General features: G+C 40.5%; 1 protein-coding gene across 1 annotated transcript in view; it reads right to left on the bottom strand.

Moving 5' to 3' along the window:
• Nucleotides 1-2969: 2969 nt before the first annotated feature.
• Nucleotides 2970-26233, bottom strand: part of CCMH (cytochrome c biogenesis protein family) — a 145702-nt gene continuing 122438 nt past the window's right edge. The window contains exons 3-4 of the mRNA XM_089377511.1: nt 3531-3662; nt 2970-3440 (exon numbers count right to left, since the gene is read on the bottom strand). Coding sequence (XP_089233637.1) covers nt 3261-3440; nt 3531-3662 — 312 coding nt within the window. The 3' untranslated portion in view covers nt 2970-3260. The remainder of the gene's footprint in view (nt 3441-3530; nt 3663-26233) is intronic.

Raw genomic sequence — 26233 nt, forward strand, 5'->3', positions numbered from 1 at the left:
TTTTTGATGTTGCCAAGAAAGTGGTGTGCTTTTTCCTTGTTGTCCAGATGTTTCTAATTGGTGAGCCTTTCTTGGTTGCCCAATTCCTCCCTATTTAGAGTGGGAAGCGTCCCGACTTCCTCCACCAAAGGAGGGAAATTGTGCTTCAATGGTTCTATTGTCAGCCATTGGGTATGCACTGGTGTGTGTCCCTTCCGACCAACAAGATATGATAAGTCAGGAGCCACATTGGCACCCCTAACCAGTGCCATTCTGCTCAGTGAGAGTTGCCCCTGTGAAACAGCAGAACTCGTTGCATGCTTGCCCATCAGAAGCGGTGAGCGGTGAGCTGTTGAGATTATTCCTGCATAGAAAGTAGCATGAATTTGAGAACAAGCAACCTTGTGAAACAGCAGAACTCGTTGCATGCTTGCCCATGAGAAGCGATGAGCGGTGAGCTGTTGAGATTATTCCTGCATAGAAAGTAGCATGAATTTGAGAACAAGCAAAAGGTTGCTTGTCTAACACAGAATCTTCCACAACAGGGCCCTTCAAATTTTTGAGAACAGGGCCCTTCATTGACTGCCATTCTTCAGTTGTTTTCCTGCTGTTGAATACAGTATCCACATTGCCCAAAAGTTGTTGACAATGGCTTTGCCCCAACTTGTGCGGCACTCTTACGACTAGAATTTGAACTTGAGCTTTAATCCATTGCTACCATTGATGTCTTTCTTTGAACCCCATTATTACCACCATGGGATGTTGCATATCTCTTTACAACCTGCACATTTTTGTGTCTAGTCTGACCTTTGACAACAACATGTTTCTTTGATGAATCATGTCCGATAGATGGTTTTCCAGCAAGGCAAAAGGATGGGGCGGTGGATAAGGAAGCACTTGGAATAAGATTGATTTGGTGTTCAATAGAGCATTGGGGATGCAACACCGTGGGTTTGGTGAAGATATTTGCAAATTCTGGTTGTAGTGGAGCCATGGCAGGGGGTATTGGGTTGGTGTTGTTTTTTGGCTTGACAGAATGAACCAAACACAAAGGAATGTATTGGTTTATATTGACTTTCTTAATGGCAGCTTTGCCAGTAAGAGGTTGGAAACTTGGATTGATGTGAGGACCGAAGATTTGAGCACATAGGTGCGGTCCTCATGTTGCAAGTGGTATTTGTGATCTTTAGCATGATAAACAGCATCTCGAGTTTGTTGGTATGGAATGCCTAGCAACAAATCAGCACAATCAAGAGGAGAAACATCACATACCGCAGTATCTCGAAAAGGACCAATAGCATAGGTGACGGCACAACGTTGGGAGACAGTAAGACAAGGGCCTTCCTTTTGAACCCAACCTAGCTGATATGGGTTGGGGTGTGGAGTGGTGGGAAGGCTAAGGCGGTGAACCAAGTCTTGTGCCACAAGATTCTTTTGACTCCCATTGTCGAGGATAAGAATCACCAACTCATGTTTGATTTGACAATTATGGGTAAATAGAGGTGCAGCAGAGGTTCCAACTTCATTAGCGGTCATAAGGATGAGAGAGGGGTCTACTTCGGTAGGATTGTCAAGAGAAACAACTGCAAGTGAGGTAGAGGAATTTGGTTGCTCTACCTCTGTAAAAAGAGTCTTGTTGGGGTGCATATTTTGAAGTACACGACAGTCTGCTGAAGCATGTGAGTTGGTCTTATGAAATGTACACCAGCGGGATGAGTCAGGGGCCACATTAGATGGACTAGCAGGAGATGGACCATTTTTGGTTTGAGGAGATTGGGTTTGAGGAGCCACTTTACGTTCTACAGCCAAGGCCCGAATAAAGGCCTTGTCCAAGGAAGTACTATCAAACAACTCAACTTCTCGACGAAAAAACATTAGTAGACCAAAATTAAATTTAATAATTAATACCTCTTCTGGATCAGAGATATGGAGTTGAATGCGCAATTTGCAGAAGACATCAATGTATGCTTGCACTGATTGATTCGGTAGTTGTCGGAGTTGCAACCATTTGGAAAGGAGATTCTGGAGATATCCCGGGGGGTAAAAACGTGCTCTTAAGGCTTGGCAGAAGTCATCCCAAGATGTGATATGTGTGGATCTGGTCTCGGCTTGGTCTCCGAGCTCAACAACCAAGGATATATTCTCGAGTTGAGTATCCCACCATGTTTGTGCCAGGCCCTCCAACTGTAGACTGGTGATTTGAAGCTTCATGTCCTCTTCCATCGTGGGACATGTTTTGAAATAGGTAGAGAGACTGTGGAGCCAAGAATTGACGACCTCTCCATTCATTTGGCCCAAAAATTTGGGCAATTGAAAGCATGTATCCAACTGCATTTGTCCAGGAGGGTGTCTCTGTTGTTGCAGCGTAATTAGCTCTTGAATAGCCATGGCTAAATCATGGACTGGTGAGTCCTCGGTTGAGGGTTCTCGATGGGGCAGCATGATTTTCATCCACTAAAGGAATTGAAAGGTATGACCTCAAGCAACAATCTATGATGGGAATCTGAAGCAAGGAGGGCACACTAAGAAGGGTGTTGAATTGTTAAGCCACAAATCCCAAAAAAAAATCTTTGAACAAGTGGATGGCTTCCAAGATCTTATGCTCTGATACCAATTGATCTACATGCAGATCTAAAAAGATTCAGAAAATGAGAGAGTAACATCTGGAAAACAATAACATCATCTTATTATGAAGGAGAGATGAGCATTTTATAAACAATGCAAACATTGTCCTTATGCATTTTTAATTACAAAATATATGAGAGTAAAATCAATTGCATTATTAGATAAAACAACTATAGAGATGTTTCCATCTTTACTAGTTTTTGATGTTTCCTTCTTTTTGAGTTTTAGATGTTGCCAATAAAGTGGTGTGTTTTTTCCTTCTTGTCCAGATGTTTCTGATTGGTGAGCCTTTCTTGGTTGCCCACTGGCTAGCTTGCAAGTTGACAATTCTCTTCAGCTACTGCCGATATTATATATAGCTATCGTAAAAAATTGCCCAAGGTTAGTTTGCATAACCACCGACTAGTAATTATGGAAGGAGTCATGTAACATATGCTACTCATCCGAACTGAGAGGAAACAGGAGAGCTTCGTCTTTTCTGTTACATAAGTTGGCAAGATGCCAAAGCGTTTGCATTGAGATTGATTTGTTCTATCTATTCTACTTTGGATATTACAAAATAGTGTATTCTTGGCATTACTTAAAACAAATCAAATTTATAAAATTAAACCCAGAAGCAAACAGCAATGAAAAACAAACAAGGATGGGAGACATTTTCAAGCACTCCACCACTTCTTCTTCGGAGGTGGAGGTTGCAGAAGTTCAAGCATCGCTTCCCTCTCCTTCCCAGTCAAAGGAATGTTGTCAAGTAGCCTTAGAGCCATGATATGTACATTAGTCTTCTGTCGATGCCTTCGATATGCCCAAAGCGCTGCAAAACCCCCTCCTACAACAAACTGTACTCGAAAATATTTTGGAATTAAAAACCAACTTTTATAGAAGATGAAAAAATACAGAATTAATACTAAAGACAACTTGTTATATACCGGTGATAGCCACAGTGCAGCAGTCTGCATATCAAAGCGAGGAGCATACAAGATCGTCTCTCCATAATCCTTTTCGAGCTTTTGAAAGATCTCTTTATCTGATTTCCCAGATCGTATTTCATCTCGAATCAACTGTGAAGATAGGCATGTCAGTCAGAACCAAGAAGTTGATGAATAATAAAATATTTGACCACCACATTTCAAGAAGCCAACACGCATACAAAGCTGTTCAAGCAGAGCTTCAGTCTATTTGCCACATTTCTTCCTCGTAGCATTATGGTCTAGACTCTAATCTTAGCAATGAAAGCTTTTATCAGTCTCAATGTTTAAAACAGAGACCTTACATCAACAGAAGCATAAAAAAATACTGCAATCCCTCTACATGTTTTGTTTGGCATGCTAGGACCACCCAGTTTGATTAAAATAAACTGAAGCAAATTGGTCAATCCCAGAATAACTACAGTACAGCCAGATACAGCTGAAGATGAATATATTTAGACTTCAAACAGCAGAGTACTCATGACAGCATATTCCATGGTCGATTACAAAGTTCCACAAATGATGCACAAACACATCAAGACAGATATTGACTAGCCTTAGACTAGCACCTCTTGTACTAATTCTGGCCTGTTTTAAATTAAATGGATGAGCATGAAAGAGGGCACCCATCTCAGACAGACATATCTTTAGCTTTCATGCTGTTTTCAACATGTCCTTAACCAGGATATTGTTTGCATATGAGAAGTGCTGCTTTTAAAGCTAAATTAAGCCCTTGCTTATCTACTAAGATTAGCTAATACCAGTAGTTGAGGCACTTTTGTGTGTCATAAACAGGGTGTAGGGTGCTGTTAGAGGGAGCAAGCAGATCAGCAAGTTTGAAGTATACCTTGATTGCACCAAAGGAAAACCAGTGGTGACTTCCAAATGGATCTACATGCTCTAGCATGCAGCAGATGGCAGCATAGACAAGTACAAAGTGAGACTTAAAACTAGAAAGTTCTCCCAAAAAGAGGGATAGGACCATGAAAAGAATTTGTTCCAATTGCCAGAGGGAGCAGTCAGGAAGTCAGGGCTTCCTCAGATATGCCTTGTTTTAGCTTCAAAGGAAGTTGACCTCTGAGTTCAAGATGAAGGACCTAGATTTGATGCATTACCTCCTTGATCAAAAGAAGCATACTATTGAGATCCCTCAGAGATTTTTGGGATGATGGACTGTCATTGACAATGTCTGGCTAGATAGCTGATATGCTACAGTAACTACGTAGAGGGAGCAGCCAGGATTGCCACAGCAAGATTTGTTTCAGAAAGAGCACCCAATTAGGGTACCCGGAAAGTAGCTGATCAGTTTATAATTGAGCCAAGGCATATGGCTCAACATGTATTGAAGTACCAGCATGGTACAGTTGGTTATGGCACAACCAGTTATGGTTTGAGATATGTCTCAAACAATGAAGTACAACTGCAGGGACACAGATTCAGGTTGGGAAGACAGTGCAAAAGACAAAAAGAGTTCATCAAGATCACGGTTGCAGGGGAGAACCTGCCCCCCCCCCCCCTGCCATGAACCCGTTCCCAATTCGCGCTCCGCTCGGGAGCTAGTCGGGAGCGCGCTCCCAAAGGGGGAGCTAGTCAGGAGCGCGCACCCAAAGGGGGAGCGATTTTGGGAGCGCGCTCACTTTAAAAAAAAACGCTCCCTAGATTTTAGGGAGCAATTAGGGGAGCAGTCAGGAGTGGTTGCTCCTTGACCGCTCCCTTGCGCTCTGGGAGCGATTTTTAAGAGGGGGAGCAGTCGGGGAGTGATCGCTCCCCCTCATAAAAATCGCTCCCGTCAATGCCAGAAAAGGAGGTTGTGCGGCCTAGAGGGAGGGGCGATAGCTGGTGGCAGAGAGGGAGAGGAAAGGGAGGGAAAGGGGAGGAGGAAAGGGGAGGGGGAAAAGGATAGAAAGACCCTCTACCCTCCCATTATTCACAATTTTATCCATTAGAGAGAGCAAGAGAGAGTTTGCAGCTTGGGATTGAAGGCCAAAGAGGTAGGATCTACACTCTAATCTAGCATTTTTTTCTATCTTCATTGCTAAATAAATAAAAAGCTCTATTTCCCATTACCATTCCTCCATTTTTTTGCAAACTCAAAACTTCAAACATCATGGCTATATGGCTTGGCAATTTATTCTTCTTGGTTCCTTTTTTGGTTATTCTGGTGTTGGAGAGTAGAAGGAAGGTTGATCATGATGAAGAGGATGAAGAAGTGGGTTATAGTGGATTTGATGAAAAACCTGGAGAGGAGTACCTTGGTGAGGAGGAAGAGAGTGAACATGATGAGGCTCCAAAAATTAAACAAGACCAAACACCATTGTGGAAATATGTTTCTAGGCCTATAGGAGGGAAAAGGGATGGAACCACTAAATTTGCATGCCCCCATTGCAACAAAACTTACACAGGTTCATACACCCATGCTAGAAGGCACCTCTGTGGGAAAAGGCCATGGGATGAAGATAAACCAATAGGAATCAAAACTTGTGTAAGTGTGTCAGCAATAGATAGAGCCAAATACACAAGGGAATGGGAGGAAGCCCAATACAAATTTAAAAAATCGAAGGGTTTCTTTGAACATAGCTCACAATCACATCAACATGCATAAAGAAATCCTTCCGCATCCTCCCATGGTAGTGGATATGGAGGCACAAGAACAAACATCTATTTAAGACATAGAACCATATCATATTTCCTTGACGAAGGGTGTAGGAATGATGTGGATTCAAAAATTTAACCGTTAACAGTTTCTCTATGCATGTGGGATACCATTCAATGTTCTTCGCTCACCTTATTGGCATGAAATGGTTTCTGCCATAAATGATGCCCCCAAAGGATACAAGAGCCCTGGGTATGACAAGGCTAGAACAGTTGGACTTGATCATGAAAAAGTAAAAATATCACATTCTTTGAGTAGAATGACAAATTCTTGGACTAAGCAATGGGGTTTCCATTGTATCTAATGGATGGACAAATGTAAAAGGCAAGCCATTGATAAGTGTTCTTGCTGTGTCTGTTAGTGGTGCCATCTTTCTTTCAGCATATGAAGTTCAAGACTAGCATCAACATTGCAAAACCATTACTTGAAACAATTGAACGTATTTGGCCATACAATGTCATCCACGTTATCATTGATAATGCTCCTAATTGTAAGGCAGCAGGAGCAATTATTGAGGATAAATACCCCAACATATTTTGGTCTGGGTTTTTGGTTAACACAATGAACCTTTTGATGCATGATATTATTAAGAACAAAAACCAACAATAGAAATGGATTGGTGATTTGTACAAGAGGCAAACAAATGAAAAAATTTATTACAAATCAAAGCAATACCCATGGGTTTTTCCGCAGTCACTCAAGATTGGAGTTGTGGAAGATTGCGAAGACTAGATTTGCTAGCTATTACCTCACCTTCAGGGGCCTTTTGAAGGTAAGAGTGTCATTGGCTAGCATGGTATCAAGTCCACACTGGCAGGCATTAAAGGACAGGGCTACAAATGCAGCTGACAAGCAAGGTTTTGAAGAGGTGGAGGAGACCGCTCTTGATGGTCTATTTTGGGCACATGTGAGGCAAGTATTGCAATTCACCAAGCCCATTTATAGCATGATTCGTCTTGCAGATACAAATAAACCAGTGATTGGGGAGGTGTATGAGCAGATGGATACTATGTTGAGGCAAATAAAATATATTGTTCAAGAAGATGATCCCAACTTGTATACATCGATTCACAATTGTGTGTGTATAAGGTAGAATAAACTTAATGTTCCACTACATGACTTGGCATATAACCTTATGCCAAAATACTACTCTCCATCTTGGTTGGGCCAACCTGCACCTAGGGGTGGGGTTAGGATCAAACGTCATATAGATCCAGAGGTATCTAAAGGATATATGGAAGCATTAGACAAGTTGGTACCTGACAAGGAGTGTGCTAATCTGCGTCTTGAATTAGGCAGATATTTCAGTTGCACTGGTTTGTTTGGTTCTTTGCATATGGGCACAAATAGAAGATAGAGACAGATAGAGATAGATTTGATGCTCTCACATGGTGGGAAGCATATGGCGGCATGGGACTTTTGAAAAAATTGGCAAAAAATTCTCTCACAGGTTGTAAATACTTCTTCTGCAGAGAGGTGTTGGAGCACCTACAGCGTCATACATAATCTGAGAAGAAACTGACTCAATGAAAATCGGGCAGAAAGTTTGGTTTATGTGCACTAAACTTGAGGTTATTGAGTCATTATTGTGATTAGGCTTATGAGGGTCCAACATATAAAATTTGGGACAACCACCCAGAGGACGATTATTTGGAGGATGTCACTATACATCTTGAAGAATTGGAAGCAGAACTTATGAGAGATGATGATGAAGCAACAACAACCATGCCACCCCCACCATCTAGTAGTAGTGCCAGTGCTCGAGTTCCAAGTATTGTTCCTTTGTTGCCGCTGCCTCCATCTACATCCTCACGTGGAGGGCATGTGCCTTCTGTTTCTGGTCATGCCACTGTGCAAGAGGAGACTCCTAGAAGACCACCACAACCTGCTCAGAAATTAGACATTTCTCATGGTGGCAAGAGGAATCTAGAGATAATAGATTTACTTGTCTTTTCTAATTTCTAGTAGTTTTAATAATTGTTTACTCTTTCATATTTATTATGATATTTTTTTGTAAACAATATATGACAATTTAAGTTTGAAGTTTGAAGTTGGCAATTATAACTCATTGGTAATGAATTATGAATATGATGCTTCGTGAAAGTTGAAAGTTGTTTCATTTCATGTTAGATATTCTTAGTTGTAATGGTTACACTTAGCGTACAAGTACAACTTTGGTGATCAATTATGATAAATGTTATATATTGAATTTTGAAAGCTTGAAACTTTAAGATTGATGAATCATGAAACTCAATATGTTGTATGTTACTAACTTGTGGACGTGGTTGATGAAGATTATAACTTCTAGATGACTATTGTCATATGGTTCAATCTATGTTTTTATGCTTTTATATCCAATTCATCATTGTACATGCTTTTGTTGACATATATGCATCAAAATATAAAAAACATAAAATTATATATATTATATAAAAAATCACTCCCAAACCGGGAGCTTCCGAAAATGTCGCTCCTACTCCCAAGTAACCTTGATCAAGATATTGCTTCAACTTGGGCTCCGTTATGATTCCTTGGATGAGCAGGAAGCAGACATCTATCGCACTCAGTACTATAAACGTCGAGTATATTGTAGCTTGGTTGAGAAGCAGTATGGCTTTAGAAACTACTTGTAGGATTGTTTGATCAAGTGCAAGCGACAACCATGATGACAGGTCAAAGCACAATGAGATCTAGTAACAAGACACGGTACAAAAGGGAGCAGTGAGGCTCCAATGCATTTCTATAGATGAGCAGAATGCTGATATTCTCACAAAGTCTCTATCCCAGGGTTTTGTATACTTCAAAGACAAGCTTAGATTGGTTGAGAACGCTTCCCTCGGTCAGAGGGAGTGTTGATGTTGTTGCATCAAGGTGCAAACATTCTCTCTCAAGTCAGTATATAGACAGGTCAAAGTATTGACCAGGGACCACAAAATGTGGCCAGGGAAAATGGCCCAAAGAGCATCAAGGCCCAAAGTGCTCCCCAAGTCGGTGAATGAGTTTCTCTAGCATCGAGCAAGAGAGTTACCATTCAATTAGCATGCAGGAATGGTAATAGCCTAAGGCTTCACCATAGGTCACAGGTGTTGACCAGGTTCCAAGTGATGACTTGGATAGTTGGCAAATGGCTCCAAGTGATGACTTGTTGAGCATGATGTCGATGCGAGATAATTTCCACAGGTAGTGGATTGACACATCAACATAGCTAGCTCATTCAAGGGCAGTCATTCTTCTTGGGTCAAGTATGTTGACCAGGATTAGGGAGAATGGTCCAACAGAGGACAGTTATTCTTCCTAGGCCAAGTATGTTGACCAGGATTAGGAAGAATGGTCCTAAAGGTCCAGCATTACTCAGTCGAGTAGGTGCCTTTTAGCCTCAAGCTCAGACTCTCCAAACAAGTTGAATGGGCACATTTAGCCTCAGGCCTAGAATTATAGAGTGAGGCCTTTGGAGTTTTCACCATAGGTCAAAGATGTTGACCAAGATGATAGTGAACCAACATTGGTCTGTATACCATGGGTCAAAGGAACCAAAATCATGGTGACTAGTTGACGTTGATGATGCACCATAGGTTAGAGGTACTAACCAAAATTATGGTGACTAGTTGATGTTGTTGATTTACCGTGGGTCAGAGTTGTTGACCAAAATTATGGCAATCATATGATGTTGATGCTAATGACGAATTGTTTTAACCTTTTCCTAGAGAAATTTCTCAACAAGAAAACATCTAGATAGTCATTATGAATACCTCCCTAGCTAAAAGGGAGTGTTGTAGCTATGGTCGGTCTTCTTAATTCATACTTTAGCCCTTGAAGATATATATAATGAAAAATGTAAGACATGCTCTTCATGTCAATTTCAAAAGAAGAATTTTGAAATTTCTATAATTGAATTTTTGGCTCTAAAATGATAAGTCAACCCTCCAAAAGAATGAAGTCGGCCTGCCCCTTTAGTGACACCAATTCAAGCTCCTTGGATGACTATATAAATCCATTTCATCCTCCTCTTCAAGGCAAGCAATTCGGATCACTCTTGTATTCTTTGTTCACATGTGGAAAGTCATCTTGGGCAACAGACCATATTAGACAGAGGGTCAAATCTGGGCAGATCCATCTCTTGAACAGCAAACCAAATTTTGGGCAGATCCATCTCTTGAGCAGCAGACTGAATTCTGGGCAAATACATCTCTTGGGCAGCAGACCGAATTTTGATGCTACTTATTTTGTTTGACAAGATTTGACCTAGGTCTGTTCATGGCATGGTTTTAAGATCCGGCCGCTCGGAATCGACTCGGCTGAGTTAGTCTGAGCCGGAAAAAAATTTTGCAACCCGGCAGAAAAACCGGTTCGGGAGGCCAAGTCATGACTAACGCGGCCGATTTATAGCATGACTCAGCCGCGTCAGTCATAACTCGGCCGAATCCGCATCTACTCGGCCGGGTCAATCAATGCGGCCAGTAAACCATAAAAACAACGATTTTTAATATTTTTTTTAAATTTTTAACATTTTGCTAAGTGTTGGGGACTCCAAGTTGTTTTATAAATTGGTTAAGTGCTATTTGGGGTCCATTCCCCTCTCCCAAACCCTATTTAACCCACTCAAATGCTCTCATTCTCTCACAGCCATCTCATGCATTTGAGTGAGAACTTCAGTGAGAGTTTGTGAGCAGTTGTTGAGTTTGTTTTTGGAGCAGCAGTGAGGAGTCTTGGGCAAGCATTGTAGCTGGAGTGAGGAGCTTCTTGGGCAGCCATTTGGAGCAGCATTGAGGAGTTGATTTCTTGGAGCAAGCTTGAGGAGGCAGTTTGTGCCTAGAGGTATTTTTTTCATTTGTACAAATCTGTTTTTGCTTATTAAATTTTAGGTGCATATCTAGAAATCCTAAAGAGTGTTTTTTGTGAATGAAATGAACATTAAATCAATGTTTTTTTTTTTCATTTTTTGCTTTCATTTCCTAGTCAAAAAATGGCACCTAGAGTGAGAAATCCTGCTTGGGCATATGTTGAAATGGTTGATAGTCAAATGCATTGCAAATTTTGCCAAAGGAAAATTAAGGAAGGTCCTGGGGGCATTAATAGGCTGAAACAACACTTGGCGGGGATTAGAGGCCAAATTACTCCATGTACCTCACCAGAAACTGAGGAGATTAGGAAGGAATTGTTAGCCAACTTTGAGAAGTTTAAAGACGATAAGGCTAGGCAAAAAGAGTTAGAGGCTGAAATTGGGAGGAAGAGGGAGATACAAAAAATGATGGCTACCAACCCCCATTATGATTTTGAGGGTTCTTCCTCTATCCCTCATACTGATGCATCCAACCCTTTCCAATATGTTCCTCCCTCTTTTGGTTCCGTTCAAGATAAGGGAAAGGGTAGAATGAAAAAGGGTGATATGACTATCAAAAGTTATTTCACTCCCTGCTCTCCATCAGATGCACATGGTCCTCAAGCTAGTAAAAGTCAAATGCAGCCCACTTTCGATGACCATTGGAAGAAAGAATTGAGGGAGACTGCTTCTGATTACATAGCTAGATGGTGGTACGATGTTGATATCCCCTTCAATGCTTCTTGTTCACCATATTATGAGCCTATGTTTGATGCCATACATGCTGCTGGAAAAGGCTTCAAAGGCCCTACTATGCATGAGCTAAGGGGATATCGTTTGCAGAAAGAAATTGCCTCCATTAATGATTATTTGAAAGATTTCAAGGACTCATGGGCAAGAACAAGATGTACCAACATGTTAGATGGATGGACTAATCAAAGAAACCGTACCATCATAAACTTTCTTATCTTCTACCCACGGGGAACCATGTTTTTAAAATCAGTTGATGCATCTGATAAGGTAACAGATGGGCAATTGTTGTTTCAGCTATTGGATCAGGGTGTTGAGGAGGTGGGGGTGGCTAATGTTGTTTAAGTCATCACAGATAATGCCTCTAACTATGTTCTTGCTTGTAAACTATTAGAGGAAAAACACAAGACCATCTTTTGGACCCCATGTGTTTCACATTGCATAGACCTCATGCTTGAGGATATTGGAAAAATAGATTGGGTCAAAAACATTGTAGATCATGCCAAAAGCATAACAAAATTTATCTACAATCATTCATGGATTTTGAGCCTCATGAGGAAACACAGTGGGGGCAGGGATATTATTAGGCCTACCATCACTAGATTTGCTACTCATTTTTTGACATTGCAATCTATGCTTTCCCAAAATAGAAACTTGCAAAAGATGTTTTCCAATGATGAATGGAATCAAAGCAATTGGTCTCACAAACTAGAAGGCAAAGAATTGAAAAAGAAAGTTAATGAAGAAACTTTTTGGAGAAAGGCAGCAGAGATTGTGAAGCTTGCTGAGCCACTGGTTAAGGTGTTGCGGTTGGTGGATGGGGAAAGATTGGCTATGGGCTTCATTTATGAGGCTATGGATCAAGCAAAGGAGCAAATAAAGAGGGCATACAGGGATAGAGTGGCTATGTATGGGCCCATTTGGGCAATCATTGATGAAATATGGAACAATCAACTCCATCGCCCTATACATGCAGCTGGGTATTTTTTGAACCCATGGTATCATTATAAAGCTAAGGAGTCAGGAGCTTTGAGGAGGGAGGTCAGAGATGGACTGATTGACTGCATTGATCGCATGATCCCATTGGAGTCCGATCAGCGGGAGATACACCGACAGGTCACGACCTTCAGCAATGCCTCGGGTACCTTTGGGAAGAACCTAGCAAAGATTGCAAGAGAAGCAGATGATCCAGGTAAACAAAAATTTCAATTTTCAAATTCTTAATAATTTTACTTTTTTTTTAATTTTGTTAAATCGTTTATAATTTGAAAGTTGGATATAATTTGTAAATTTGTTGAGCTAACTCATTACACTCCTATGTTTTTTGCAGCACAATAGTGGGAGGCTTTTGATGGCCACTGTCCTAAATTGCAGAAGTTTGCAATTCGTATTTTGAGTCAAACTTGCAGTGCTACTGGGTGTGAGCGCAATTGGTCTGTCTTTGAGAGGATTCACACAAAGAAGAGAAACCATTTGGATCAAAAACGGTTAAATGATCTAGTCTATGTCCAATACAACCTCCGGCTCAGACGAAACCAATCGCTGAACAAAAGACCTGATTCAGATCCCATTGTGTTGGAAGACATTGATCCAACATCAGATTGGGTAGTGGAGAGTCATCCAGCAAAGTTTGATCCTGATGAGGATCTTGATTTTGATATAGATAGGGAGGCATCACTCGAACATGATGTTCTGTTGAATGCAGATCCCGATCCACCTGTACTACCAGCCTCAGCCTCACAGCCAGCAAGGACTCCAATTGCAGGCACTTCCTCTGCTCAGCCACGACAGAAGCGTAGCCGCATATCTTCTCTATCTCAGCTTGCATCTGTTGCACAGCTTGCTAGTGCTATCACTTCTACAATTGCAGTTGAAGATGATGATGAGGAGGAGGAGCCATGGGGCCCCCTGTCTGACTCTAATGATGATCCAGAGATTGATCGACATGATCTTGGCTCCTCTGGCAGTAGCTACTAGCCAGTAGTACTGGAGTCTGGTCACAGTTTACTTTTGTTGTAGAGGCCATTTCTAGCCTCCTTGGTTATGTGTTTTTTGTTTTGAATCTTTGATCATGTATGTATTGCCATTGGACAATGCACTGGGTGCCATTTTGATATAATGGATATATTCATGAGCCTACTTTGATCATATGTTGTCTTCCATCTATATTATAATGTTGTGTGTTTGGAAACATGAATGAAAATCTTTAAAATTATGTTTTTTATAAAAAAAAATAGATATTTAATGTATTTTTTACAACGACCGAGTCATTGAAATCAAGCCGGCCGAGTCGATACCAAGTCGGAGTCGGAGTTGACCCTCGGCCGAGTCAGAGTTTTAAAACATTGGTTCATGGTCAATTTGACCTCTCTTTTGTCTGGAAAGATAAGATTGTATCTCTTGTTGAATTGAATGATTTCTCTAAGGAAAAGGTTGTTGGGTTTTTCTCTCAAGTGGGTTTTCCCAGGGTAAAATTCTTGCATCTCTTGATTGGCTATCTCTTTATGATCCTACTGTCATTTTTATTCTATTCTTGAAGATATTCCGTGTAATTGCTTAATGACGAATGTGAAATACAGGTGGATTTAAAGTAAAAAAACATTATAAGGAATTATCAGCCAGAAGACCTTGAAAAATCAACAATTCAAGACAGAAATCATCCATTACAATGGTAACAGGATTTTGGTACTGTCGTGTCCCAAAATACAGTGTGTCAACCCAGCTTCAAAATACACTTTCTCGGCTCAATATAAGTCTATTAAACGAATTTACTACCAAGTCATGGAAGTCGAAGTTCGAATCCTTGCGACATTATACCTAAACCTATCCAATAGCATGTACACTCTAATAGTAATTTGTGTATTGGCCAGTGAGAAGTTGCATCACTAGTCTGCGTGTTATCTCCCACTATTGTCACCAATGAATATGGCGAGTTGTTTCTCAACTCTAAGACAAATGTGACGCAAGTGAGTTGCAAAGAGGTGTACATTTCTATGAATGCAAAGAGAGCCTAGAGCTTGTGTGCCCGGCCACTATTGACACCTCAACTGAACTCAAAGATTACACGGAAGACTCTATCACCATCAATTCTATTGTGTTTCAACCTAAGGAATGCCTAGGGGTTGCTATCAGTAAATGTCAATTTTTTTTATCTGACCCAACAGAATGTCACTTGTACTCTACGACTTCCTAGAAATACATAGTTTCCTTGACAAGAACATGTGATTTCCTTACAGTAGCTTGGAATTTGGTTGTAGAGATCCAATTTCATGGACAGAAATTCTAAATTTGTGGACAAAAATTCTATAACTTCATATGTTGTGACTCTGTGAGCAATTTAGGCACACAGATCTAAAATGGGCATAATGCACACAGATCATAGAGGAAGAGTAGTTGGAGTCAATAAAGCAGGTTTGTATCCACCAGCAACCACTGACAGGTCTGTTACTGCATACAAGTGCGAGCAGAATAAAATCTCAGCTCTGACAAGCTCAAGACTGCATAAAGAGCAGAGCTATCACTGGCTCAGAATGACAGAGGTAATTTTTAGCAGAATCTGGGTTAATATCTAAGTACCAGGTTCAGATTTTTGTTTCTTTGCAGCAATTGTATCCCCATAAAATATTTAACCCAGAAAATTATATTTTTGTTGTAAATAAATTCTAAAAACTACAAAACAAAAATACTCCGGTAATTTTAACTCAATAATTTTGCAGCAGAATATTTAGATAATCAATCACAAAACAGCCGTTGAAAAACATAGTAAATGTGCCCCAAACAAATTCTCCTTCGTTAAATTTTCTACGAAAATTTAGGTCTCCCCTCCCAAGGAAAATGCCACTCATAAATACACAGAAAAACAATACTAATAGAACCTGGAAAGATCCCAATGAACTTTCGACCCAAGAGAAGTTCGGCCTAAGGAAATTTGACCCTCGAGTTAACTCAGCCCTGGCAAATCTCAGCCTCTACCTGTGAATTTTGGCCTCCTCAACTACACAACCTACACACTGGAAGAATTCAACCTCCCTTGCTCCATGCAGCCCCTAGCTAGAAATTTGGCCTCACTCCACCAATTTGACATGCTTTGGAAACTCAACCTCTCTACAAATCTTGACCTCTCTCCTCCTCAAGCTCAGTCTCAACTAATTTCCCTTCCGGAAAACCCTTGTTGCTCACTTTCTGATTTCTTCGGCCAGTCACAAGTCTGTTGGAATCTTTTCAAAATGATTGTATCTCCATCCTTTCCCATAGGCTTATTTTATAATTTCAAATTGAGCAAAATCCCTAACTCTCAATATCCAAAGCAATAAACGGCCAGGATTAAATCCTAACCCACTTAGATCAATGGTTGAGATTAGATCTAAGTCACTTAAATAATTAAATATTTATCCTTAGAGCTCAATTAGCCAACATTAATCAATTAAATTAATTAATGGGTTTTTCCCAAGTTAAACTTACGAAAGAAATTATATTAGTTGTTGTTCTTGAACAACCACCTAAAGAGGACTATTCCTAGAAGCTAAACAAAAGCCTATGCAAGAGACCTTCCGAATCTACAAAATCAACACTCCCTCCTAGCAAGCAAGGGATTCTCCACCACCCCCAGCTTGTCCATGTAGAAAACAAACTTTCCCTTCACCAAGGCTTTGGTAAGAATGTCTACAACCTACTCATTTGTGGATATCTATTACAATCTCACGGCACCTCTCTAGACCTGGTCTCTGATGAAGTCCTACCTAATCTCTATATTTTTGGACATGTCCTGAAAATCTGGAATTTTCGAAACCCTAATGCAGCTTCGATTATAGCATTGAATCGCCCTACACCCCATCTCAAGACCAAATAAACCTGAAAGCATTTTGCAAATATCATAACTTGCCAAAATCATAGCCATGTACTCAGCCTTTGTTGAGCTAAGTGCCACTGAATGTTGCTTCCTACTAAACCATGAGATTATGGTTGCCCCTAAGCTAAAACAACAACCTGAAGTACTATTCCTATCCACTACACTACTTGTCCAATCTGAATCTATAAAGCCATGCAACTACACTCCACCAACTCTAACATACCTGAGTCCATACTCCAATGTACCTCTAAGCCCCTGAGCACATGTTTCATTACCTTCCAATGTATCCTCCTAGGCTCCACCATAAACTGGCTCAGGGTGTTCACAACAAAACAAATATCTGGCGAAGTGTTGACCAGATACATCAAGTATCCTATCAGCGTCTGATACAATGTGGGATCCACCAACTTACTCTTTGAAGCATTAAGCTTCCTCAAATTGGTAATCATGGTTGTCGACATCAACCTACAATCCTCCATCCTAAATCTCTTCAAGATATCAATTGCATACTTGCCTTGCCCAAGGAATGTTATGTAACCAGATAGATCAACGACTTGAAAATAAGTCTCTTCGAGGGGGCAACCTTCTTTTACATCACATAAATGAACAATTCTTGGAAAATTCAAATGAGAAGACCTCCTTGGTATATATAGGAGTTTAAGGGGTCAAAATATAATTAAGGCCTACATAACAATAATAATGTAAGGACACAACAATAACAATAGTAGGCTTCTATGGGGAACAACTATAACAATATGGGAGCTACACTACTATTATGGGGAACAACTATAACATGCCCCTTCCTATGAAAAAAAGTGTTGTCCTCAACGCTTGAGTAGTTTTGGATGTGCTTCTGCATAAAATACTCATCCTCCCATGTGGAGTCTTCCGCAGGTAAGTTTTTCCACTTAATGAGATACTCTAAAATTGATCTATTTCATAGTTGTCAGATTCTTGTTTTTTTTATTGCTTCAGACTCCAATATGATACTCATCCTCCCATGTGGAGTCTTCTGCGGGTAATTTTTTCCACTTAATGAGATACTCTATAATTGATCTATTTCGTAGTTGTCGAATTCTTGTTTTTTTATTGCTTCAGGCTCCAATATGATTTTTCCTTCCTCGTCAAGTTCTGGCAATATAGTTTGAAATGGGAGCCTGTCACCTATAACCTTCATTAAGCATGAAACACAGAAAATTGGGTGTACTCACAAAGATGCAGGCAGCTCCAATTTGTATGCCATAGTACCTGTTGTTGCACAAAGTGTCTAGGCACTGTGACAACATTCAGCGTAAGGGTTGTCACTCTAATCCTTACTCACTCCATTTAGACTCTCTCCTATACAAGTCAAGAGGGGTAGTCCATGGGGTGAATGAATGAGGATAGCCTGTGAAACACAAGCTCTAGGAGACTTAAAGATGGACAACTTAATGAATTTAGAACAAATATTGGTCAACTGAGATGGATAAATTAAAATAAGACACAGCCACAAGATAAAAATAATTATAGACTAGTGCCTTTATTTTCAATTAACCATAGACTAAACAGAAACAAGTTATCCCAAGCAATTTATAAATATGGGAAAGCGACGATCATGAACAATTAAATGTTAACGCCCAAAACCTTATCACGCAAGATATTCTAGCAATTAAATCTTGTGCAGAATAATGAAATTTAAATGCTAAACAATGATACCAGATTTAAAATGATTTTCATTAATAACCCAGATCTAGAATAATTTATCATTCTCCAATAGTCAATGATTTTAAAACATTAATTGCCCCTAACAATAGAGAAATCACTACCACAAAAGGACACCAAGGAACTTTAGATTAACAATTTAATTATTCCTTAGGGAATTAATTTAATGTGGTAAATGAAGAAATCAAATTTTAATTTCTTAAAAAAAATAATTTTAAAAAAAATTGATGTTTTTAAAATATTTTTTTAATTGAAATAAAAAACAAAACAAAAATTTATAATAAAAAAAATGAAATACAAATCTAAGTTTAAAAATTAAAATAAAAGATTAAAATTTTTTATTTTTTATTTGACATTTCACTAAAAATAAAAAATCAACACAAGAAGAAAAAAGAAATGTAAACAAAACAAAAATAAATAAATAGAAAAATCTAACTAAACTAACCTAGCATAAAATAAATAAAAAAGGTAAAATCTAAACCTAACATAAATAAAATAAAATAAAAGTAAAATCTAAACCTAACCTAACGCATACAAATGAAATAAAATAAAAAAAGGGCCAAATGTTTTGTTGAGTTGTGTAGGTCCGATAACGACGAGGAGGGATGGACTGTGATATGAAGGTCTGGCTGCAAAGGCAACAGGCAGCTCGATGGAATGCAGAAGATTGCAGCGAAGGGGATGGACTGCGAACAGCGAGGGTATGGAATGCAAGGAGTTGCGGAAGAGAAAAGGAGAAGGGACGAGCTAGGAAAAAACACGGTGGGAGAGGGAACGTTGCAGATAGATAAGGAGAACACAAGTTTTAAAGAGAGACAAGGGCTGCACTTTGATGGGAGCTGCGGTTTAGGAGATGAGGGCAACGGATTCGAAAATTACAACAGACAATGGGAAAGACTCAGGCAACAAATGAAAGTTGGAGTAATGGAGGGATAAGGGTTTTCCAAAAAAAAATTGAAATTTTGCAGCGAACCCAAAAACCCAGGCAGCGAATCAAAAAAACAAATCAGCAAAGAAATGATAGCCCAGAAACTTTTTAAAACATTTCTAGAAATTTTAATTAAAATGTTGAATCCACTTGCTTCAGATTTATCCCTGAAACCCTCATGAAAATTTCCAGATCTAAGAATTTTACAACTCTTGGACTGCAAAAATTTAAATAATATCCTTGCAAAATTACGTTGATAAACCCAAGAGATCCAAATCTTACCCTCCAGGGGCCTAGACCTGGACTCTAAACAAATTTCTTCCTTAGATCCGAAGCTGCACGTCAACAAGAAAACACCCAAACGATATATACAATGATAAAAACTAAAACCCAGAAAAACCCATGTTAGAAAAATAATTACAAAATTTACAAACTGCGGGCTCTAATCAGCGAGATCTACCGTTATGCTGCACATAAATTAAAATATTTTTAAATTTTAAAGGCACTAGCTCGAAACCTTTCGTGTATCACCAACAAAATCCTTATGATAAGCCCAGAGCTAATCTAGTTAGGCTCTTCAGAAAACACAAATCAGGTGTTGGTTGGTCCAACTGAAAACTTCCCCCAACGCCCGAAGATCTCAAATCAATATTTCTCTACAAAACTCAATCCAGCCATCAAAAATAGAGAGAAAATAATAATAAAATTCAGACAAATAGAGATATCTGTTATTACGTTCAAAATTTAAATTATTATTCAAACCCTAGCGACTAAGCAAGATACATGTACTCAAATCGTATCCAGGCAGACAAAGTCTTCCCGCTCCTGAGAAACCTAGCACGCGCGCGCGCCGCCTGCCGCTTACAGCCTTCTGGTTTGCGCTCCCTCTCTTCCTGATGGCTCCTCTAGAGGCTCCACCGGAGGAGTCTGCACAGCAACAGGCTTTCTCAGCCCTTGTCAGCTCTCTGCCGCCTCAACGAGACCGCCCAGCACTTTCAAAATTTGTTAAAAAAATAGAAGGACTTCAGGAGGTTTCCCTTCCTCCAACTTTGCCTAGATTGGCTGCTCTAGCTCTGGCCGAAAAGGGTCTGATAGGGCAATTCACTGGTCTTTGGCCCTCACCTAAAACTGTTCAGAGGTGGGTGGAAAGAAATTGGTCGGACAAAATCCAAGGAAAAATTGCCATTAGATTCTGTGGGAAGGGCTACTTTACCTTTCACTTCGAGACAAAGAATGACAAGGATCTGATTTTTCGCAATGGACCATATTTTATGGACTCTAGAGGTCTGTACCTAAACAAGTGGACGCCAGATTTCGATCCAGAGCTTGACATCCCTAATGCAGTTCCTGTTTGGGTTCGTCTCCCACATCTCCCATTACACTGCTGGGGAGATGACTCTGTGCGAGCCATTGGAAACGCAGTCGGCAAATATATTGACAGAAGCGAACCAAGAGACAACATGCAAGCATGCGCCCGTATCTGCGTCGAGGTCGATCTGGGCAAAGGACTTCCAGAAGCTATCAAGATCAAAGTCGATGAATGGTCGCACATACAACAGCTCGACTACGAACAGATCCCCTTCAAATGTAAGGTATGTCACGAGTATGGTCATTTTGCCAATCGCTGCACTAAGATTATTAATGTGGATAATAATACTCAAGATCAGCAATGGGAAGTGGTTAAAAAAAAAATTTGCCCCTAGTTCCTCTTTACCCAATGAACCTGGTCCCTCTTCTCTTAAAACCTCTGCCCAAATCCCGTCTCCTCCGCCTTCCCCTCCTCATCAATCTCACTCCCCTGTACTTGAAAATCCCCTTCATTCTTCTCCATCCACCAACCCTTTCCATGTTCTTTCCCTCCCTGAAGATGACCCTTCCCCCTCGATCCCTCCTGCCCAGCCCTCCTCCCCTCCTGACCAGACCTCCTCCCCTCATATGAGTGCCCATCCCCCTCTCTTAACTGAACCTCTCCCCCCTAGAATTACCCGTAGCAACTCTAAGGACCAGGGTTCCTCCTTTGATGGACAAAAGAAGCCGGGGAGAAAGACTACAAAGCAGCACAGGGATGAAAACGCGCAGAAAGACATAGCACTTGGTCTGCAGCAACCAATAGAATCCTACATTCAGGCCACAAAAGATCAAGAAGCAGCAAGCAAAGACAAGGGAGGCAGAGCACCTCCTCGAAACATAGGTTTGAAATGATCAAAATACTCTCTTGGAACAGCAGGGGACTTGGGCACCCCGCTAAAATCAATGCTCTAACAGACCTTATAGTGCAGGAGAAACCATCCATCATATTACTTCAGGAAACAAAGCAAAGAGAATCAGAAATTAGCAAAATCATTGGAAAGTATAAAAATTACAAAGGAAGCATATGCGAAGCAAGAGGAGCTTCTGGAGGAATTACTACAATCTGGAATCAAAATGACTGGCAAAGTGAAGCTGAGATAATCGATCAGCATTGGATAAAATCAGTCCTGAGAAATAATAACAGCCATCAGCAGATTGTCATCTTCAATGTATATGTCCCCAATCACTACAGGGATAAAGGAAAATGCTGGGAAACTCTTAGTAATCACATCATGGAAGGAGACAGCAACAACACCATAGTAGGCGGCGACTTCAACTTAATCCTGCATGCAAATGAAAAGCGAGGGGGGAACTTTCTGCCAGACCCATTCAGGAATCAAATGGAAAATGTAATGCACATTGGTGATCTGATAGACATAGCTCCAAAAAATCGCAAGTTCACATGGAGCAATCGAAGGCTGGGCAGTCACAATATCATGGAGAGGCTGGATCGATTCTTGGTGAATATTTCTCTTTTGTCAACCTTTTCATCTGTTAATTCCACCATTTTGCCTTTTGCTGCCTCAGACCACTATCCAATTACCCTCGCCTTGAACACCCACTGCGCCCTTGGTCCGCTGCCTTTTAAGTATAATCAGATTTGGAGCGATCAACAAGCTGCCCGAAATATCATTCAGCTCACCTGGAGGCAGCATATTGAAGGCTCCCCAGGCTACATATGGGAGAGCAAACTGAAGAACGTACAAAGAGCGCTTAGACAATGGGCCAAATCGCACTACAAGGAGCCAGAACAGGAAAAGCATGAGTTAAAGCTTCAAATCGCTGAACTCCAGTGCACAATCGAGCAAAAGGATTACTGCCACAGTAAAAAATTTCAAGAAGAAGAGTTGTACAATAAACTGAGCAAAATTAAAAGGCAGGACGAGGAAAAATGGCGCACCAAATCAAGACAAGTATGGTTGGAAAGTGGGGATAAGAACACGTCATTCTTCCATAAGCAAGCCACCGCAAGACAAGTCAGAAATACCATAACTGCTATCTCGGACAGCGCAGGGACACACCATGTGGAACAAGCAGATATTAAAGAAGCAGCTACAGAGCATTTCAAGGACCTTTTAACTGAAGTGCAGGAGGAAGAATCTTATGATGACCTGTTACAGCATTTGCATTCTAAAGTCACAGATGATCTAAACAAAAATTTGACAGCAGAAATAAAAGAGGAAGAAATCGTTGAAGCAATCTGGAACCTCCATCCCAACAAGGCACCTAGTCCGGATGGGTTCCCAATTAGCTTTTACAAGGATTACTGGGAGCTGATAAAGAAAGACCTCATAAAATACATCAAGTGGATCCAAAAAAAAGCAAAATAGGTGGATATACAAACGCTACCCATTTGGCTCTCATTCCGAAGGAGAACCGGCCATCCAATTTTTCTCGCTTCAGGCCCATATCCTTATGCAACTCATCATATAAAATCTTCACTAAAATCATAGCCTCTCGGCTCAAACCTCTTCTACCGATGCTGATCTCAGACAACCAAGGAGGCTTTATGGCAAACAGACAAATTTCAGATTCTATTCTTTTAGTCCAAGAGGCCATACACTCAAGTCATGCAAGGAATGAGAAAGGCTTCATTCTAAAACTAGATCTGGCCAATGCCTTTGACAGGGTAAGGCATTCTTTTTTATTTGCAGTTCTCCAAAGGATGGGCTTCTCACCTCTTCTTATTAATGTCATAAGATGCTGCATTTCTGGGCCTTGGATCGCCCCCCTCATCAACGGAAGACCTGGACCTTCCTTCCAATCCTCAAGAGGACTAAGGCAAGGTTGCCCCTTATCCCCTTATCTCTTCATCCTCATGGCAGAATCATTTAGCTGTGCCCTCGATCAAAAGAGGCAGTCAGGCCTCATTACGGGCATCAAGTTTGAAGATGGCATTAAAAATATAAATCATTCTCAATTTGCAGATGACACCCTTCTGCTAGGAGGGGCGACCACCATTATTGCAAGAAGATTCAAGTCCCTGCTTGACAAGTTCATGAGATATTCAGGAGGTAAAATAAATTACCTTAAGAGCTGTATTTATGGATGGAATGTCTCATCCCAAATGATACATAATATTGCCAATACTTTTGGTGTCCCCTGCAAGTTAGATTGGGACTGCTTCAGTTATTTGGGAATGCTGGTAACCATAGGGAAAGCAAAGACTGGAGTCTGGGACTTAACGCTGGATAAAATGAAAAGGAAACTTCAGAGATGGGGAACTCTGTGGCTCAATCCAGCTGGGCGACAGGTTCTTCTAAAATCAGGGTTCTCCTCCCTTCCTTTATACCAGTTTTCTCTTGCCCATGCTCCAGCTTCATTCCATCGAAAAATGGATAGCATCCTCAGATTTTTTCTCTGGCAAGGGGGCAAGAATGAAAAGAAAAAATTCAACTTAGTAAACTAGAAACAGGTTATTCAAAGCCCTGAGAATGGAGGTCTGGGCATCAGGTCCCCATCTATTATGAATTTAGCATTCGATGGGAAGTTGATCTGGAGACTTATGGACAATCAACCAGCATGGTGGAAAAATGTCCTAGAATCAAAATATCTTAACCAGCCAAGAGCGCAAATTCTCAATGCTGAAATCCCTAATAGACACTGTACAAAGCTAAGTCACATGACATGAGGACACGAGACACGGAGGACACGTAAATACGAGTATTCAATACGAAACGCAACGACCTGGAAACAGGACACGGGGGACACGTTTTATATATATTTATATATATATATATATATATATATATATATATATATACCGAAATATAGTTTTTTATCCATATTAAATTGCAGGTTGCAGCTTATCTAATCAAATTAAAATATAATTACTTCTCAAAGTTCATAGTTCACTTTACAAAAATAAATAGAATCAAAATTTACTATTTAGAAATTAGAATGTGATATGCTTGGTCTTGATTCTTGAATATTCAATGTTCATTGTTCATGTACAACTTACAAACACATAAGAAAATAACTAAAGTCTAATCCTATTGATTTCCTCTGCCCCTCTTGCGAGAAAATGCCACAGCTTTCCCTTTCCCTCTAGATGTAGATGTTGGTGCTGGTGGAGTTGGCAGTGGAGTTTGCTATGCTCTAGAAGCTGAAGAACTAGAAGTAGGAGCTATAGGAGGTAGACCACGTCTTCTACTGGTGGCAGGGGTAGCCCGGGCAGGTGGTGTCACCTGGAAACATTACAATCTCCCAACCTGAAATCCTGAAAAACTGATAAGTCTGCTGCATTTTGAATGAAATCTAAAATTCTACTTTCTCCATATGAAATTCAATGAGGCCGGAACCACTCAAACATCCTGAGTCATTTCATGGTAATGTTAAAAATTTAAGTAAAAGGATGAAAATGAAGATTAAGGAGAATGTCACTTTTACTTTAAGAATTTAACATTACCATGAATAGCATATCAATACTAGGGCCTAGACTTCATTAAGCTGCCCCAAAATTATTTGTTTCTTTCAAAAAAATTGCAGCTTATGCAGGCAACATTTTCTACCAATGAAATACGCGTTTTCCAAATTTAGGACATGACGAAAACCGGCGAATACGTATTCCATTTTACAGGACACGATAAAAACCGTATTCGACACGTATTAGGGCCGTTTTCGTGTCCAATACGTAAAATACGAGACACGGGACCCTGGAGGACGTGTCCTGTGACTTAAGTACAAAGATATGGAAATTCTGTAAAAAAGCCATAGTCTTCATGGCGCAAAATGTCTCTAAAGTGCCAAAAGGAGGTGAAACGGTGAATATAGGCTCAGACAAAATCATGGGGAATCCTCCCATAAACAGCCTTCCAGATATCGATCCTATTCTTCGTTATCTCCATAGCAAAGGCATATCCAAACTGAGTCAAATCTCTCAATGGAATGATTCAACTAATGCCTGGGTTCAATGGGAATTCCCACCCATACCCCATCATCTCAAAGGTAGCTTTGGCTCTCTCTGTAGCAGTCTACACAGTATAGCACCCACCATCAAAGGCGCAAAGGACGAGTATCGCTGGGACCCTTCAGGAACAAACTACTCCATCAAAGGAGGTTACAACTACCTGAGCAGCAAGGAATTCCCCACTGCAGTCTGGGCTCAGAGGAAGATTCTAAAAAGAGCTGAAGCAATTCCAAAGATCAAATTTTTTATGTGGACTCTTCTCCATGGGAAAATTTTAACTGCAGAGAACCTCAGGAAGAGAGGCATCTTCGGACCCTCCAGGTGCCCCAACTGTCAAGCGGCGGAGGAAACCTTACAGCATTTATTTATATCTTGTCCCTTTGCTGCCTCTTGCTGGAACAATATCGCACCTTCTGCCCCCTCCATTTGGAATCCCCATCATTCTATTGTCGAAACCTTAAACAACTGGAGAAGAAGCTATCCTTGGCACTCAGCGAACCAAAACCCAGCTAAAAGAGTTTGGAACGCCATTCCGTTTGTTCTTCTGTGGCGCATCTGGATCGCCCGAAACAGTTTGATCTTCCGAGACAAAGCTACTACAACCAGGCACATAATCCTTAAAGCTACTAGTCTAGCATCGGAAACTATAGCAGTCAAGCTAACAAAGAGAATCGATCCCATCAGTTTATGGACAGAGGAGCGAAA

This window comes from Pinus tabuliformis, chromosome J, assembly GCF_031772625.1.
Source record: "Pinus tabuliformis cultivar Carrire ecotype Pingquan chromosome J, CPIR1, whole genome shotgun sequence".
Classification (NCBI taxonomy): Eukaryota; Viridiplantae; Streptophyta; class Pinopsida; order Pinales; family Pinaceae; genus Pinus; species Pinus tabuliformis.